This window comes from Ascaphus truei, chromosome 8 (assembly GCF_040206685.1).
Source record: "Ascaphus truei isolate aAscTru1 chromosome 8, aAscTru1.hap1, whole genome shotgun sequence".
Lineage (NCBI taxonomy): Eukaryota > Metazoa > Chordata > Amphibia > Anura > Ascaphidae > Ascaphus > Ascaphus truei.
The window spans coordinates 25,284,379-25,301,371 of NC_134490.1; the positions used below are offsets into that span (position 1 = coordinate 25,284,379).

General features: G+C 43.6%; 1 protein-coding gene across 1 annotated transcript in view; it reads left to right on the forward strand.

Moving 5' to 3' along the window:
• Positions 1-15,809, forward strand: part of TMEM59L (transmembrane protein 59 like) — a 48,336-nt gene extending 32,527 nt beyond the window's left edge. Inside the window, exons 6-8 of the mRNA XM_075610857.1 lie at positions 1,100-1,211; positions 2,679-2,796; positions 9,039-15,809. Of these exons, the coding sequence (XP_075466972.1) occupies positions 1,100-1,211; positions 2,679-2,796; positions 9,039-9,200 (392 nt within the window). The 3' untranslated portion in view covers positions 9,201-15,809. The remainder of the gene's footprint in view (positions 1-1,099; positions 1,212-2,678; positions 2,797-9,038) is intronic.
• Positions 15,810-16,993: the final 1,184 nt, after the last annotated feature.

Below are 16,993 nucleotides of genomic sequence, written 5' to 3' on the forward strand. Positions count from 1 at the left end.
TTTTTTTAATTTGGACTCTATTGATATTGTAAGCCAAGCTTTCGAGAGTTCTCTCTCTTCCTCAGGTCACGCAATAACTTTAAGAAACGGGTCCCAGTTTCTGAAGAAAAATGTCATTATCATGAAATAAGAATCATTAAAGTGAACAAAGAGTTTTTCCCCTCTGAAAATATTTTCCATTATCAGATGATTAAACTGCAGCCAGGGATTCTGGGTAATGGCAATGCTAATTAACACAGAGGGTGTCACCTTTAGCCTCCTTTCCATTCTGAACATATTTTGCCTACTGCATTACACAGCTTGTACCAACAAAACCTGCCTTAAGAATTAATGGCATATTAATGGGAAAAGTACTGATTTTTAACAGTCAGACTCCATTGAATTCTGAGACGTAGAAGCTAAAAATCAGTGCGGCAAACGCTAACAGATTAGTTAGACCTGGCAGAAAATCAGTGAGTGTTGACATCCCTGCCCTAGCAATCAATAAATCCACTAAACCCATCACTGCCATTAATTCACTTTGGTCCTGGGTGGGAATGCACCTTTTGTAAAGGTAAAATGAATCTCTTTCCTAATACGGTGTCACTCACAGACAGCTTAGCGACCTTTAAACAGAATTCCCCTGTTGTGTGTAAATGCGACACAAGAAATCTCTGTTCCTCACTGGGCAGGGATATATTAAGGACAGGGGTTCACATCATGTGACAACTGCAAGCATAAAGACCCAGTGGCGATGCCCTGTGCACTGGGAGAGAACTTGCCACACGCCGCAGAACAAGCTTGTATGCCAGCGAGAGGGGTTACATTCAAAAGTCAGCTCTTCCTACTATACAGTAAGTTAAAGGGCAATCGGCCTACAGCTGTAGCAGGCTTCATTGTTCCCTCTTGTGGGATATGTTGTCATATTCTGCACCAATACTGCCCTTGAATCCTATGGAAACTCTGTGATATTCTGCATTCTAATGGAATATATTGTGTTTTCTGGGGGGGAACAATGTCTCATGCTATGAAGTGTTGTACAGTATATATAATCAGGAGTTTGCAGTGAGTTGCAGGACTTTTATAGGACGTACAAGGGTAACTTCTAAACTTTTTACAGGTCTACGAGACAAAATAGAGAAGCCGCCCGGAAAAGACTCCAAAGTGAAACACAAGCTGCCCCATTTGGAGACCGCACAACCAGAGCATGATTTCTTGGGATGCATGTCCAAGTATGTACAGTATGTTATGTTTCCAAGCAACAGTGTGTGCTGTCTTGCCACAAGGAGCCCCCTATCTCATGAGACATTTACCTCTGAAGTATTGCTGTTTTTGGGATCTTAAAATGTCTGCCAACCTGAAGCTACCAGTACTAGTGACTATGGGGTTGCTCTTCCTTGTTGACGCATAGGCTGATACCTACCTGGCTAAGAGGGCCAGTGCCCAGTCCTCTTTTAACAATACGCTGTTGGGGTGCTGGTTAATAAGGTGTTTACTCATCCTCTCGCTCACACTGCCCCTTTTGGAGACAATAAAAATAAGGTGCGAGGAGAGGTGGGATTTGTCTGTGCAAACGCCTGTTTAGCACACCGTGATGTTACACAGAAGGGAGCAGCCAGAGGAAATGAAACCCCTCCCAATATCTCCTGTTATAAAGTAACTTACAAAAATCAGTATTTTCTATGGGTGTTTTTTTTTTTAAAGAAACGATGTATCAATTACCTAAATGTAACTCTTTAAACACGTGATATTGGTTATTTTTGGTCCTTGGAGGGACTGCAATGTTAAATGATACAATTTATTGGGATTTGAGGGGTGTCCAATCCTCTATACTGGTCCCAACCACACTCAACAGAGAATAGGGATCAACAAAGTACCCCAGTACATCAAAACATTTTCATCGAATGGTTATATTTATTTATTTAGAGTCCGTAACACTGAAAATTACATCTTGTTTGAAAAACGTTTTTCTTTTAGAAATTAACTTTACTTTTTTTGCATTCCATTTACATTGATCTGTTCGGCAGATTTCAATGTGATGAATATTTATATATAATAATAAAAAAAAAATACAGGACCTCTTAATATGTAATGTGAACTCACTGCAACATTATTACCTCCCTTAATGGGTCAGTGCCTTGTAGGACAAAAGTGAACTAAGGACAGTGGCATGTTTAATAGGTTACATTTGGCCGATTGACCCTTTTTGGACAAGTATAAGTATTTAAAATCATTTTTAACAATTACATGGTAAACAGATAATTCGGAAAGAAAAACGAGTAGGAGGAACTGCTTGCTTTATGTTACCTTTTAACTTTTAACCCATACAGCAAATAATCAGACCATGTGCCCCCTTTCTGAATCAATTGTAATTTTGTAATTTAAAAAAAAGTGTAGGATCCCTTGCAAAAATATTGCTAACAATTCTAGAGAATGTGTTATTGAGCTGCGGGCATCCAGTTCATTGCAGTATTAAAGTAGAGATGAAGAAGACCCCCATTAATGCGATGAGTGTGTTAGTCAACAGTAAGGCCATTGATAATGGTGAAGAAGATAACGCATGCATTATTTAATGTGTTATTTTGTGCGTTCACAGGGGTAATAATGTCTGGTACATCTGTAAGTTGCTGGTTACGGCTGTACCGGAGAACTGATGTGGTTTGCACAGAGCAGTAAGTCATTTGGGCTCTTTCTTACAGGCGGTCAGGGTTACCACGCTGGATTCTGGCTGCATGCCTCTTCCTATCCATCATGGTGATGCTCTGGCTCAGTTGTGCAAGCCTGGTTACTGCTCCTGATCAGCACATAAAGGCACAGGTAAGTTATCAGGGAGTATAATATATTTTTTCTGTTGGCCCATCAATTATATACACCCAGATTTACAGTTGTGTGTCGACCAGCTTTCTTTGATTTCCCAGTATTAACTTTTTACACGTTATACTTATAATTCGCAGCTTCATTGACCTATTGAAGCAAACTCAAATTCAAACCTAATAAAACAATTAAGCTGCGTCATCCGTTTCTCTCCATACAATTTAAGCTAGGGGTGTCCAACTCCAGTCCTCAAGGGCCACCAGCAGGTCAGATTTTAAGGATATCCCTGCTTAAGCAAAAGAGGCTCAATCAACGACTGAGCCATCTGTGTTGAAGAAGAAATATTTAAAACCAGAGACAGAACATGAATATTTTAAATATATATTGCCATGCTCAGTATCACTCCTCTTTGACACTTATACGCATATATATATGTTGTGGTTATTTTGGGGGTTCAATATGAGCTTATAGGGGTCCTGTATGTTTTGAAGTAGAAATATCCTTAAAACCTGACCTGTTGGTGACCCTTGAGGACTGCAGTTGTCCACCCCAGCTTTAAAGGTATCCCCTAACACATCAGTTTCCCTCTATACACTTTAGCCCCATTGCTCCGCAATGTGTTGCAGGCCCATTCTGGCAGCAAAGCATTGCAGGCCTTTCAAGCACTGAAAGGATTGTAATATAGCACCCAACACACATCAGTTTTCCACCGTAACAAATAGAGATGTACTCTCTGCGAAGGCATCAGAGACTGGAGAATGGGTAGCGCTGCCGCCGAAACGATAAGGACTCCGGTCCCCGAGCAGCTTGAATGGTCGGAAAGAACTGGGAGGCATCACGTCAGCAAGGGACCATTATTGGTCTGCCATTGGCAGGTGGTAGGTTACTATCATACCCTCATTTGTTGTATGACATGGTCTCCCCAGTAACAAAAAAAGGAGAACATAAAGTGACAATTAGACAGAGAGAGTATAAAAGAGCGACAGGCAGAATACTATATTCCTGCATCAATAACCCAATACATACATTCTACCATGAAGAATCCTTATTCTATGACATTTTGACACACAGGGAAAAATAGGTCTAAAGTATCTTAAAGCAGCAGTTCAAGCAATATCCAACGTGTTTTTTTTTTTTATAAATCAGTTCTGTACTATGAGAAAATACTTGTAGCATTTAAAAAAAATGTTTTAAAGACATTTTTAATGCCCAGTCAATCATATTCCAGGACTACATTGCCCAAAATGCTGTGCAAGAACTGAATTAAATAACCCGGAGCAAGCGATCGATTACAGGAGAACGGATCGATCTGCAGCTTAGCTAATCATTTGTCAGTGTGCAGATTGTATTGATGCACATATTGAATGGGGAAAAAATATATATTTTAAAAAAAACAGCAGCTTGAACTGCAGCTTTAATATATTAGAGTAATTTTCATCGTGCCCTAACAATATTTACATAAATTTCGCTCAAAAATTGCCTAGTTACATCACCCCCGAAGTATCAAGAATAATTACATTATGTATTTATCAGAAAATGTTTTATATGTATTATGTTTCTGAACAAAGCATGGTTTTCTTTTGTGAAAATGCTAAAAAGATACAATACACTCAAACATTCATATATACTCTGTACCAAAAATTTCATTGATCCTAGACAAAATGCACTCGATAAACAGATGGTTTGATTAACATTTTTGCTGCTGGGTTTCCAGTGGCAGCAGAGTACAGCTGGCCCTTTGGCATTTCTGGTCATGTGATCACTCCAGGATCAATCACATGATCGCCCCTGGCTGACGGTTCCATTTCCGTTTTGATCGAGCGGCCTGCCCAGCCATTCTCTAGAAAAGTAGCATTTTTGCTATGCCGTCTTTTGTACCTGGGCCCATTATGTATCAGGTACATCATAAAGGCACTCTAAACTTGAAATATATAGAGAGCGCGGACAACCCTTCATTCTGTGTTGCTATTTAGGGTGAGTTTGTCATAAGAGACAGGGCAACCAGAGACCGTGTTTTATAGTACTGTGTGCAAAGGTTCCTTTGTTTTGTCTAAGATGGCAGGAGAAAGAGCAAGGAGGTAATGTCACTTTATAAACTATTGGTAATTCCTTTCCTAGAGTAAAATGTGACCAGTTCTGGAGGCCAGTAGAACATCAACAAAATGGGGGTAATTGAAGATTTAAGATACAAGGGTATTGGATGCATGGAACAGCTTCCCAGCATAGGTGTTGTGGCTAATATAGGAACAAGTGCTTCCCAACACTAGAAAAAAGTTCACCTTCACTCAAATGAACGGGGTGAAAATCTTCTTCTCCAGCACAAGCTATTACACAATGAATAAGTAACATATGCTGGGATTCACCAACTTCCAAACATGGGTTATTATAACACGATAATAACGCGAGATTCATGAAGCTTCGATAAAGAGATATCAGAACCCGATCCGTGTTAATTGCCATTCAAGACTCCCTCCGTAGTGTCCTAAATCGAAAAACAAATAAAAGTATTAACTGACATTTGAGACGTTATAGCATCATCAGAAAATGTGTAGACTTGGGTTGTCAATAACTTCCTTATCTACTGGTATTGTCTATGGTGGTTATGTTGCTATAATATAATTATCCGTTAAGAAAATATGTTTAATTATGGATTATATATATGTTTAATTATTGATTATTTATATATATATATATATATATATATATATATATATATATATATATATATATATATATATATATATATAGTGTTCGACAAATCACCCAAAAATCTACTCACCCAACTAAACAACTAGTCCCGCCCCTAGTCCCGCCCCAAACCCCGCTTTAAAATAAAATATATAAATAAAATACATTTAATAAATTCCTAGTCAGAACAACATTCGTTTTTGACATAAATGTATTTATTGTATTACATTATACTACAATTAGTCCTTGTTACGTGTGTGTGTGTGTGTGTGTGTGTGTGTGTGTGTGTGTGTGTGTAAATGTCGGATCTAGAAATAAAAGCCAGATGTTTCCTGCACCCCTTAACCAGTGTCTGGATGTCCCCGCTTCACAATACCTAAAGCAGCAATCCCGCCTGGGATCTTACCTGATCCTCAGTCCCTCAATGTCCAGGTACCCTCATTCCCGCAATGTTATACATTGGAGAGGATGTGTTCCCTACCTGTCTTCTGGGTTAGGAGGGGTTCCGATGTCTTCCGTGTGAAGCTTGAGTCAGATCTGGAAGAAAGCAGTATAGGTTATTTCGGTGTAGTATAGGGCAGTTAAGATATCCAGATCCAGAGTGTGAGAGAGTGTGGGGGAGAGAGAGAGAGTGTGGGGGAGAGAGAGAGAGTGTGGGGGAGAGAGAGAGAGTGTGGGGGAGAGAGAGAGAGAGAGTGTGGGGGAGAGAGAGACATAGTGTGAGAGAGACAGAGAGAGTGTGAGAGAGACAGAGTGTGAGAGAGACAGAGAGAGTGTGAGAGAGACAGAGAGAGTGTGAGAGAGACAGAGAGAGTGTGAGAGAGACAGAGAGAGTGTGAGAGAGACAGAGAGAGCGTGAGAGAGACAGAGAGAGCGTGAGAGAGACAGAGAGAGTGTGAGAGAGACAGAGAGAGTGTGAGAGAGACAGAGAGAGTGTGAGAGAGACAGAGAGAGTGTGAGAGAGACAGAGCGAGTGTGAGAGAGACAGAGCGAGTGTGAGAGAGACAGAGCGAGTGTGAGAGAGACAGAGCGAGTGTGAGAGAGACAGAGCGAGTGTGAGAGAGACAGAGAGAGATAGTGAGAGAGACAGAGAGTGAGAGAGACAGAGAGTGAGAGAGACAGAGAGTGAGAGAGACAGAGAGTGAGAGAGACAGAGAGTGAGAGAGACAGAGAGTGAGAGAGACAGAGAGTGAGAGAGACAGAGAGTGAGAGAGACAGAGAGTGAGAGAGACAGAGAGTGAGAGAGACAGAGAGTGAGAGAGACAGAGAGTGAGAGAGACAGAGAGTGAGAGAGACAGAGAGTGAGAGAGACAGAGAGTGAGAGAGACAGAGAGTGAGAGAGACAGAGAGTGAGAGAGACAGAGAGTGAGAGAGACAGAGAGTGAGAGAGACAGAGAGTGTGTGAGAGAGACAGAGTGTGTGAGAGAGACAGAGAGAGTGTGAGAGAGACAGAGAGAGTGTGAGAGAGACAGAGAGTGAGAGTGAGAGAGACAGAGAGTGAGAGTGAGAGAGACAGAGAGTGAGAGAGACAGAGAGTGAGAGTGAGAGAGACAGAGAGTGAGAGTGAGAGAGACAGAGAGTGAGAGTGAGAGAGACAGAGAGTGAGAGTGAGAGAGACAGAGAGTGAGAGTGAGAGAGAGAGAGTGAGAGAGACAGAGAGACACACACAGAGAGACACACACAGAGAGACACACACAGAGAGAGAGAGAGAGAGAGAGAGAGAGAGAGAGAGACACACAGAGAGAGAGAAAGACAGAGAGAGACACACAGAGAGAGAGACACACACACACAGAGAGAGAAAGACCCACACACGCACACACAGAGAGAAAGACACACAGTGAGAGAGAGAGAGAGAAAGACACACACACACACACACAGAGAGAGAGAGAAAGACACACACACACAGAGAGAGAGAAAGAGAGACACACAGAAGAGAGACACACAGAAAAAAAGAGATACACACAGAGAGAGTGAAAGAGAGACACACAGAATAAGAGACACACAGAATAAGAGACACACACAAAAAGAGAGACACACAGAAAAAGAGAGACACACAGAAAAAGAGAGACACACAGAAAAAGAGAGAATGAGAGACAGACAGAGAGAGTGCGAGGGCGAGAGTGTGAGGGCGACACAGGGAGAGGGCGACACACTCACAGACACACACACACACACACACACTCTCTCACTCAGACACACACTCTCTCACACAGACTCTCTCACGCAGACACACTCACTCAGAGACAGACACACACACTCACTCACAGACACACTCACTCACAGACACACTCACTCACAGACACACTCACTCACAGACACACTCACTCACAGACACACTCACACTCACTCACAGACACAGTCACTAAGTCTGTCACACACACACTCACCGGGTCGTACGTGGCAGCAGTGGGTCTCCGCACGGCAGTGGGCCCTCCACACGGCAGGAGGGCCTCTGCAAGGCAGGGGGGTCACACATCGCAGCGGGAGCCTCCGCCAGGCAGCAGGGCCCTCCGCAAGGCAGGAGGGCCTCTGCAAGGCCTCCCCCACCCCCGAAGCAGCTGACGCCGCAGCACGCTCCCCTACCGAAGCGAACCCCCTTCAGAGGCGGACATCCCCGGGCAGCAAGTGAGGATCGGGGGCAGGAGATTAGGGGGAGCTCAGGGGCAGGAGGCGGCCTGGCACAGGAGGCGCGCATGGGGGAAGCTGGGTTGGCGCTTCCCCCTCCGTATCAATTTGGGAGCGGGGGGGCTGGGTTGCGCACGGGGCTTGTTTTGGGCTTCCCCCTCCGTCCCACGTGGGGAGCGGAGGGGGGAGGGTGCGGGGGGGCTGGGTTGAGCGCGGGGCTTGTTTTGGGCTTCCCCCTCCGTCCCACGTGGGGAGCGGGGGGATTCTGGGTTGCTGGGGGGAACAGGCAGTGGGCCCACAGGCAGCGAAGAGGGCAGGACACCCTGCTTGCCCTGTGCATGCGCGCCAGGACCACGGGAATCGCGGCCATTTTGTTTAAACTTTTTTTTTAAATGTAATTAACAGGCGCCCGGCCGAGCCCCCCCTGACTCACTGGAGTAGATCAGGGGGAGGAGATCAGGAGGGGGAGGAGATCAGGAAGAGATCAGGGGAAGAGGCTCTTCCCCGCGGCCCTCTTCCCCGCATTAACTCAATCAGGGAGGGGGATTATTTATTTATTAAAAAAAAAAAAATTGGCACGAGCAGGGGAATTCATAGAGCCGCAGCACGGCTCGTCAGCAGCCTAAATTCACTCGCCACGGGCAAGTGGTTATCATTATTTGTCGAACACTGTGTATATATATATATATATATATATATATATATATATATATATATATATATATATATATATATATATATATATACACACACACACATACATACATACATACATACATACATACATACATTATGCCAGTTCGCAAACAAGTATGGGTATTTCTGGCCTCAAGTTCTGGTTGATAAAGTATAAAGTAAATTCTAAATCATGTGAAGCACACATGGAAATAGCGAGGTTCAGAGATTAAGAATTCCTTGTTCCTTCTTATTAGCCACTGAGCATCAATGGGGACAAAGAATATCTGGAGGACATGGAGAAGCCAGCCCCATTCTCTCTGCAGCCTGTTGTTGCGGTTACCATCTGCCCTACAGAAGAAAGTGAGGAGGCAGGACCGCTCCCTGTCAAAGTTGACCTGGACAAAACCATCATCTAAGACGATCGGTTAAAACTTCTGTAGTGCTACAGGGGCTTGCAACACAATCCATTGTAATTCCCTGCAGCATTAGAGGGGATAATTGTCTAATTTACCAGTTTAATGGATACCCTTTTGCTTCCTTTCTTTGCAAAGCACCTAGATGGTTAAATTAGAGCAGAAATAACCACCTCAAATGGTCAGATCCTGAGGGTCCATACTTTGGAAAGTAAAAGGTTGCAGTAGCCGTGTTGGTCCTGATAAAAACTAGATTCCTTTTAACCGACACGATTTGATAGATCTTAATAGGTGTTGTTTGTAGATGGCCTAAGAAGACTTCATAAGTGTCTTCTATACATCCCAGTCTTCACACATCTGAAGGAGGCACATGAGGTTTTGAAAGTTCATCTGCACACTCCAACTATAAAGAACGCTCATGTTGATAAATTCACAAGTACAAATGTATTTGCTGTTCCCGTACCCGTTAATACTGACACAATATTTTATGCAATATTTCCTTAACGCACACAATATTTATCGTGTTATTTCTGAGCTCCTAACATTAACGGATGTAATAACACCTGCTACACCTGTAGCACAATTTCAACGCCAATTCACTCAGTGAATACGTTTTCTCTCTGTATTGGATCAGTCTTACTGTGTTTGTACAAAGACCCTGGTGCAGCAGGAATCCTATCTGTTACAGGAAACAGGTACAGCAACTTATATAAGTATTTCTTCCTTTAAAGCTTTGGTGAAACATTCCTCGATTGCAACATCGTTTTGTATGAGAAGTGTAATGTGGCTCTTACGAAAGATTATACTGTACTGCGCTGTGCTTTCTGGGTGAGGCCTCTTCTATCAAACAGTCCCTTTTATATGCCATACTGTATCTGATGAATAGATTCCCTCATTGCTGTCCTTGTCAAAGCAAAGCATGATTTGCTTTATGTTCTTAAACATGGACTGAGAGTTGGTGAAATATAAAATCTGATACTATGGAAAATAAAAGAACATGGCACTAGCAATTAACCTTTCACCCATGCAACTGATTTTAAAGTTAATGGGCTTAGGGACACCTACCTCTTATGGAATAAGAAGATGTCATAAGCACAGGATTGCGGTGATGTGCGGCAAAAGACGCAAACTTTTGCTCTTCTAAGCCAGGCATCCTCTTGTCGCATAAAATGCCACTAATCCTACTTCTTATCCCATAATCATAAACTAGGGTGTTACGAAGTGCCTGTGAAATGGGACTCCCCTTGAATAGCGGACTAGTGGTCCATTCCTTAGAGATGCTTTGACGGGTAAGTTAATTTAGCAGATACATTGTATCCATGACAATTGTGTGAGCCAGACCAGGTGTTTTAGGTCTTAACATCAAGTGTGCAGTGTCTGTGGGATGCACAGAGTTTGAGTGCACAAATTCCAGTTTCATGAAGGTGAATACAAAAAAAAACACTTACCACACTTCACACAGCTTCTCCGAGCCTGATCCAGTTTCTTAAACATTGTATAATGTTGTAGGATTTGATGCGGTGCAAGATTTCTCTACCATCAAATACTCTGGTTATATGTATGAAATTTGTTATTGGAATTTCTTACATCTGACAATAATTTTAGGTACATAGATCTGGTGCATGTAATTAATGTAGGCCAACAGAAGAAGTTACAAAGCAAATTCCTCCCCTAACTGCTCTTTTAACTCCTTCCCTAACTAATTCTATAATAATTCCTCTCTTAACTGCTCCTATAACTCCTCCCATAGCTGTTATCTACAACTCCTCCCATGACTGATCCTATATCAACCTCCCAAACCCATTACTAATACAATTAGAGCAAGGCTAATGCAAAGCACATTAATATTACAACAAAGGGATATCAATCCCACATAGAGTTTTGAAACTAAAGATACCTACAGTAGTATGTATGACTTGACCTGGTGCAGATTGTTAGAAGCCAGAAAGATACTCCCACCTTCAGGGTGGCGTAAAATTTTACGCGGATTGAGGGGTGCAAAAATGATTCACAGAGGCGCCCAGTTTGATGCATCACATCATAAGCTGTTTGTTATGTAATGCCTCCTTTTCATATTGGAGCTAAGACCCTGATACATTGTTCCAAAGTTCTGCAAGATGAAAATTATGCTCTGTGTGTCAATTAATGCTAAAACTATTGCCGTACTAGAGTACATAGCCCCCATAGTGTGTGCACATAATTTCCTACAAGTTAGTAAAGGGGTGGTCAACTCCAGTCCTCAAGGGCCACCAACAGATCAGGTGTTCACAATATCCCTGCTTCAGCACAGGGGGCTCAGTCTTAGACAGCCACCTGTGCTGAAGCAGGGATATCATGAACACTTGATCTGTTGGGGGCCCTTGAGGACGGCAGTTGGCTACCAGTGAGTTAGCATTTCAGAGCCAAAATATGGCTAGTGTAATCAAAAGGCACTCAACATAAGAAATAAAATAACGCACACCGCAGCGAGCTACATTAATAGCAATGTAAGCTTGCAAATAATTGCAATAGCAGGCACTCTATCCATGAAAGTGAAGGATTAACCCAATGTTAATTAACCCCCCCCCCCCCCCCAGCCAGTCAGATTTTTAAAAAAATGGGCCGGTGCAGCAGAGGAGAAAAGTTGCGGGCGCACATTTCACCCAGAAGGTGGCGCAGCAGTGCCCAGCAGCACCTCTCCGTGGCTGGCTGAGGGTTCTCTCTGCATGTTGCTGGTTATGGTGTGGATATATGATGCAAGCTTGTGTGTGTAATATATATATATATATATATATATATATATATATATATATATATATATATATATATATATATATATATTAGTGTGTGTATCTGGTATGCATGTTTATTGTGCTTTTGTATGTGTATGGCATGCATCTGTGTACGGCACACGTATCTGGTATGTGTGCATCTGTGTATGGTGTGTGTTGGGTACATGTAGCATGCATCTGTGTATGGTTGTAACGATGCGCTCACCACAGGCAAGGCGTGACTGTGAGCCCGAGGTGGGGATTTGATGAACGCCAACCCACAGCCGCGAGGGCGCATCTGGAGTGTAGACAGGTCAGAGTAGGAGAGGTCAGGATGGTCAGTGATACTGGCGGAGGTCTGGATTGGAGAGGTACGGATCGTTGCAGGTGCTTTAGCCAAGGTCGGGATTGGAGAAGTGCGGATCGTCGTGGGTAAGCCGGGGTCAGGAGCAGAGAGGTACGGATCGTCGTTGGTAAGCTAGGTCAGGAGTGGAGAAGTGCGGAATCCAAAGAACAAGCAAGGTCAGGCAACACAGGACAAGACAGGCAAGGCTCAGACAGGAGGCAGGACTGCAGTGAACAGAGCGCACATAAACAAGGTTATGCTCAGCCAATGTGCCAGAGGGCTGGCTGAGCATATATAGGGAGAACAGTCCAGTGACCTGGGAGCATTCTAAGGAGTATGCCTGGCTGTGGTTGGCTGAGGGAGACAGCACAGGTGTATCCCTTTAGGCAGAGGAGCCAGGAAGCTTCTGCGCGGGTGTGCGCTGCATGGCGATGATGTCACTGCGTGAGTGAAGCCTAGAGGCGGGACCAGCAGGAACAGCATTTAGTGCTGAGTATGGTCCGTGCACGCCCCTAGAAGGAATGCTGGCATTCACCGGTCCGCGAGATGCGCTGCAGGAGGCAGGTGTTCCGATTGCAGGTCTAGGCAGGTAGGGAGCGCGCCGGGGAGGGCGCGAATGACGGATCCTTACAATGGTGTGTTTTGGGTAGATGTAGCGTGCGTCTGTGTATGGTGTGTGTTGGGTACATGTAGCATGCATCTGTGTATGGTGTGTGTTGGGTAGGTGTAGCATGCATCTGTGTATGGTGTGTGTATGTAACGCGTAGCTCACCAAAACGAGGCGCGACCGCGGGGCTGAGGTAGGGATTTGTATAGAATGCCGACCACAACTGCGAGGGCACGTCTAGAGTGTAGGATAGTCTTGCAGGTTGGGTCAGGGCAATAGAGGGCAGCGTAAATGTGGTACTTGCCGGGTATAGGAGTGTAGAGTAGCGGATCGTTGGGGTACGTAGCAGCGTTGTCGTGTTCAATGACAGTGTCAGTGCAGGAGAGGGTCACAAGGTCCAAGGTTCCAGGCAAGGTCAGGTAGCAAGGTAAGCAGACAGACAAGAGCAGCGAGGTACAGCGTCACATACAGAAGTTATGCTCAGCAAGGACAGAGCACAGAGAGCATATTTAAAGGGCCTCCCACCAATGGGAGGAATCCAGGAAGCGGGAGTGCTGTTTTTGATAGGCTGTTGGATCGCGCAGGTGCGTCCTATTACACAGCTGATAGAGACTGCTTTAGATAGTGCGTGCGTGCCGTGCATAATATTGGCAACCCGGTCGCGCGCCGTCAGTACACGGCACGACACCCGCGCTCGTACGGGGGCAGAGAACGTACGGAGGCGGGAACAGAGGCGGAACGCGGGGTATAGTTGCGCCGTGTAACTCTGACATCATGGCGGGAGAGGGAACGAGAGGCGGGACCGGAGACCGCGCGTCAATGGCAGGGGACCAGGTGCACCCCCTGGGTCCAGGAACAGCAGAGATCGACGGGACCCACGCAGTGCCCGCTCGCCGTGTGTGAGGCTGTAAGGGTTAAGGGGACAGAACCGCCGGAATGGCAAATCCTCAGTGTTGGGTACATGTAGCGTGAGCCTGTGTATGGGGTGTGGGCCGCCCGATTCTTGAGCCGGTTGGTTGGGTTTTCTCACCGGGCTAAAACTTGCCTGCCAGTCCCTGCTAAACCTTCATCTTAATCAATATAAAGGTCCTGTTGGAAGGAGTGACATTGATTTGCTTTGCTAATGGATCCAGTTGCTTCCATGTGGAGGGTGTCTGCTATTGTAAATCTTTAGAGCTAAAATATGGATAATGTGAATTTTCTTTCAAAAAACGGTCTCTGCCACACTGCATATCACAGTTGCAACACTGTTTAATCTTTAGACTATTAAGGAAAATGACAACATGTAACCAGACTCAAAACACGGTTTTAGTAACACCTCTTGTATACATTTAGCTCTACAATTTGCCAGTAAGCAGTTATTTTATAGATCCTTGTTTTATCGATGATGTCTTGTTAATTCCTGTATATGGGATGTGCTGTAAAATAAAGGACACACTCTGTCCATATACTGCATTTTATTCTGCATTATCTATTCGTCCTTTACTTGCTTGCGGTATATATAAACTCTTTATACCCGATAGCTGCTTTGGTTCAATGACTTGGAATGACAGCCCTGGTTGTTTTTAAAGCATTAGTAGAATCTGTTGTGGTATTGGCAACAAGGCACTTCAGACCATTTTTACTAAGCAGTGCTAAGCCATAAGACACTTGATGGCGCTGTAAGACCTTTTACAGCTCATTCATGTAATTTGATGCCGGAAGGCTGGGGTTCTCAAGTTCAGTCCAGAAGGCCAGCCCAGGTTTTTAAGGCAATGCATACCTTGTCTTAGTGGTAATTAATGCTAAGTTAATTGGATTAGTATGTGTTAGAGAAATCTTGAACACCTGGCCTGTAGCTGTCCCTTGAGGACCGAATGTGAGCACCCCTGCTGTAAGGTGTCACAGCTTACCACTACTTAGCACACTTGGCCCTTTATGAGTGGGTTAACCATCAGACAATTCTCCCTCGAACTGAGTACAAATTACTGTTTTGGTTGCTATTTATTTAGAGGTAGACACTATTCATACCATGAATCAAGGGGATTTGGGAGCACAATTGATGCAATTCAAAGCATTTTCATCTTGCGTCTCTAACCCTCTGTTCAATTTGATGTGAAGCTGCTTCCCTGTGCTGAGACTCCATGCAAATGAATGGGATGAAGGGGCTTATTCTTAACAGACGATCCCGCCATTTTCTGCCCAAATTCTCCATTGACTTCAGTAGGGGAATTTGGGCTGAAAACGGCTTGATCGGCTGATAACAAATAAGCCCCTAAAATTTTTACCGTGGTGAAGATGGCTTCACAGAATAATAAATAGCGGCCACAATGTATCAAGGCACTTTGGTCCCTACTTCAATATGCTGTGGAGCCATCTTTCGCTAACAATGGAGCTTAACCCTTCCCATCACAAAGGCGAGAGGCCCAATCACGTATATGGGGCTTAAGGTGTACTTCAGCGCAGTACAGATGAATAAACTTGAACCTTAATATTAATGACTGCTAAATAGTCTCATGGTTGCCCTACTTATGCAGTGCATCAAGGATGAAGGATCTATGGGCATCTATATTTTGTGTATGCTGATGCTATTCTATAGTTTCCTTTGTAGCTCTTACAGTTCTTTTCTGTGGCAGAAATTAGATGTAGGTCATGTAATTCTGTGGTATAAACATTATATGCAAATAGAACTGCTTTATAAAGACAATATCGCTTACATGCAACAAGAGAATAAACATTTTTAGAACGGTTTAATTTTAAGAAGTCTGTTTAAACATTGGGCCAAAGTATTAGAGAGCCATACTCTTGTATATTGTAAAATACCATTTTAAAGAACGCGTTGTTATTTTCTTTTGTTGGTGTTGTTTTTTTTTTGTTTTTTTTTAAAGAAACCATGCAAATGTTGTCAGGAAATAAAGGTTTATAAAAGATGTTATTGTTTGTTTTTATTGTGCTTTTACATTGACAATATATACAATGCTGTGCATAGCATTTTGTAGACACAATTATTTATTGAATGTTTTACCAGGAAATACATTGACCATTACCTCTCATTTTTAAGTATGTCCTGGGCGCAGACCTACAATGACAATACATTGTTACACGTTATATTTACAGACATTTCATGGACAGTGGAGGACAAGATATGTTATGGGCAAATGTAACAGACAATTAACAGTTACAGACTGTTGGACGGTAACAGGAGTGACCAGATTCTTTGTTGAAATTTAGGACTGTGAACAATCTTTTGGAGTCAGATCTCAGGTGATATGTGCTGCATGTGATTGGGGTGAGGAGCCTGTTCAGATAGCCAGGTAGCTTGCCCAGAAAGTATTTGAAGGTAAGATAGGAACATTTTACTTTGTGCCTGAGAGCCAATCAAGTTATTGGAGCATGTCGCAGTGATGTGTGTTGTAATTACATTGTAGGACAAAGTGGCATATTGAGTTGTAGAGGGTGTCTAGTTTGCCAAGGTAAGTTTGGGGTGCTGTACCATATACTATGTCCCCATAGTCTATAATTGGCATTAGCATCTGCTGTATAGAGCTTTTTCTGACCAGCTGGCTTAGGGAGGGTTTGTTCCTATAAAGTACAGCCAGTTTGGCATAGGTTTTGGATGTCAGAGTATACATATGCAACCCAAATGTTAAATTGGAGTCAAGCCATATGCCCAGATATTTAAAACTGGTGATGGGCTAGGATGGTGTTAGAGTTGGTGCTGATAAATGACCTTCAAGAGATTACAATCTAATTTTGGTGTCTGTGGCACCAGGAAATAAAGTGACAGAGAGGGTGACAAAGAGCTGACACTGGGCACTGAACCAGGTTCACACACTTCAAAGGCTGTGACATTACCACTTACTGCTTCATCTAGTCTCTATTCTAATGGGGGTGGAAAAAACAGTTGATAGGCTGCTCTCCAGGGTGCTGAATAAGCTCTACTCTGAGTACACAGACTACGGCCTAGATTTATTATGGCGTGAGTCATTTTACCCTTACTTGAGAAGATTTAAATCCTACTTACTGTAAATGAACAGAACTTCATGTCAAGCAAGGGAAATATGGTTTCAAATCGTATTGAATAGAGGCCTATATGCTTGTTACCATCCATTGC